The following is a 1,770-nucleotide window of genomic DNA, read 5'->3' as shown; positions in this document are numbered from 1 at the left end:
GTAGGGACGTATGTGGGATCGAGGAGATGGTGATAAGATGGTCTGAGGTTAATAGGGATACTTGTAGGGACGTATGTGGGATCGAGGAGATGGTGGAAGGTGCAGACATTCAAAACGACTTGTGTATAGATACAGATTTTGTAATAAGGATAATCTTGTTCTTGTTTGTTGGCATTCAATGCATTTGACATACTGTATTTAGGGTGAATTGTAATGCATACGTTTTCAACCTAATATATTAACTCACAGTTTTTTTTGGTGCAGGATTGGTTGTAACCAGCTGTGGTGTGTGTGATGTGGGGGAGGACTATATCAGTGTTGGTGGAACATCCTGCTGTGCAGACCCCTGCCTGCACTACACCGTACTTAATGACGACTGGCGTGCCACCAACAACAATGCCAACGTTAATGGCAAGCACTGCGACCAGAGCATCAACTGGCAGGGCTGGTATCGCCTGTTCCTGGGGAACACCAGTGTTCAGATGCCAGAGAGGTGTGTGGACAGTTACATGTGTGGGACGGAGATCCCCCTGTGGCTCACGGATCCCCATCCCCAGCTGTTAGACGGGGTGGTTCAGAGGAGTGTCTGTGGGAGCTGGTATGGTGACTGCTGCTACTGGAGGCAAAATCCCATCCATGTCAAAGCCTGCTATGGAAACTACTATGTCTACAAGTTGGTTCCTGCAACACTATGCAACTTGGCCTACTGTGCAGGTATGACGTCATAATGTCCTTGTCACTGTTTCTTAAAGACATCAAGAATGTTCCAAGGTGTCCAATTCAGTCTCTGAATTTGGTTCTGGGTTCACCACAGAACGTGTGTGTAAAAACAATGTGTGCAAAAAATATATATTGTGGCAAATACATTGTACATCAGGCGTATAACCTGAGTGTGTACTAGTCACACCAAATCCATGAACCCTCCTCCCCTCTGCTCTTCCAGACGTCAACACCAAGGTGTGTTCTACCTGTAGAGATGATGACACCTGTATGAGTGAGGATAAGATCACCTGGAGGTGTGAGAGGAAAGGTGAGTGTTAAGAAGAACACATCTTACTCCTCAGTGTAGATACAGTAGGTGGTGGCAGGACCATGGTGGAAGGCAAAGGTGTGCAATGCCTTGTAGTTGAGTTTCATAATGTCTGGGTTTTTGACAGTAGGAAGTACTCATGCTCATCTTGACTGATAGTAATTCTCTACCTTGTTTCTTTCTCTCGGTCTCTTTCATTCTCTCTCCACTCTCCCTCTCAGTCACCCTCTTCTCATTTTACTCTCTCAAAGAGCAATCTTCTACAACTACCCCTAAACCCTCAATTACATCTACAAAAACTACTCCTGTACCTGAAACCACCAACACAACTCCAGTTCCTGGATCCCCCACCGCAACTCCTGTACCTGGAACCATCACCACAACTCCAGTACCTGGAACCATCCCCGCAACTCCTGTACCTGGAACCATCACCACAACTCCTGTACCTGGAACCATCACCACAACTCCTATACCTGGAACCACCACCACAACTCCTGTACCTGGAACAATCACCAAAACTCCTGTACCTGGAACCGCAACCGCAACTCCAGTACCTGGAACCACCACCACAACTCATGTACCTAAAACCATCACCACAACTCCTGTACCTGGAACCATCACCACAACTCCTACTCCTGGAACCATCACCACAACTCCAGTTCCTGAAACCACCACCACAACTCCTGTATCTGGGTCCCCCACCACAACTCCATTACCTGAAACCACCACACCAATTCCAG

The 1,770-nt window shown here is 47.2% G+C and overlaps 1 protein-coding gene across 1 annotated transcript; it reads left to right on the top strand.

Annotated features, from left to right (window-relative positions):
• Nucleotides 1-264: 264 nt before the first annotated feature.
• Nucleotides 265-1,715, top strand: LOC112080219 (uncharacterized; the record flags this gene model as incomplete). The annotated part of the gene is made up of 3 exons (XM_070442499.1): nucleotides 265-714; nucleotides 944-1,030; nucleotides 1,252-1,715. Coding segments are annotated over 3 exons (1,001 nt in total), but the record flags the coding sequence as incomplete, so codon positions are not given.
• Between the last annotated feature and the right edge of the window lie 55 nt (nucleotides 1,716-1,770).

The sequence above is a fragment of the Salvelinus sp. IW2-2015 genome, unplaced genomic scaffold (genome assembly GCF_002910315.2).
Source record: "Salvelinus sp. IW2-2015 unplaced genomic scaffold, ASM291031v2 Un_scaffold13154, whole genome shotgun sequence".
Classification (NCBI taxonomy): domain Eukaryota; kingdom Metazoa; phylum Chordata; class Actinopteri; order Salmoniformes; family Salmonidae; genus Salvelinus; species Salvelinus sp. IW2-2015.
Note: the sequence above shows the minus strand (reverse complement) of the source record. Positions and strands in the feature narration are given on the sequence as shown.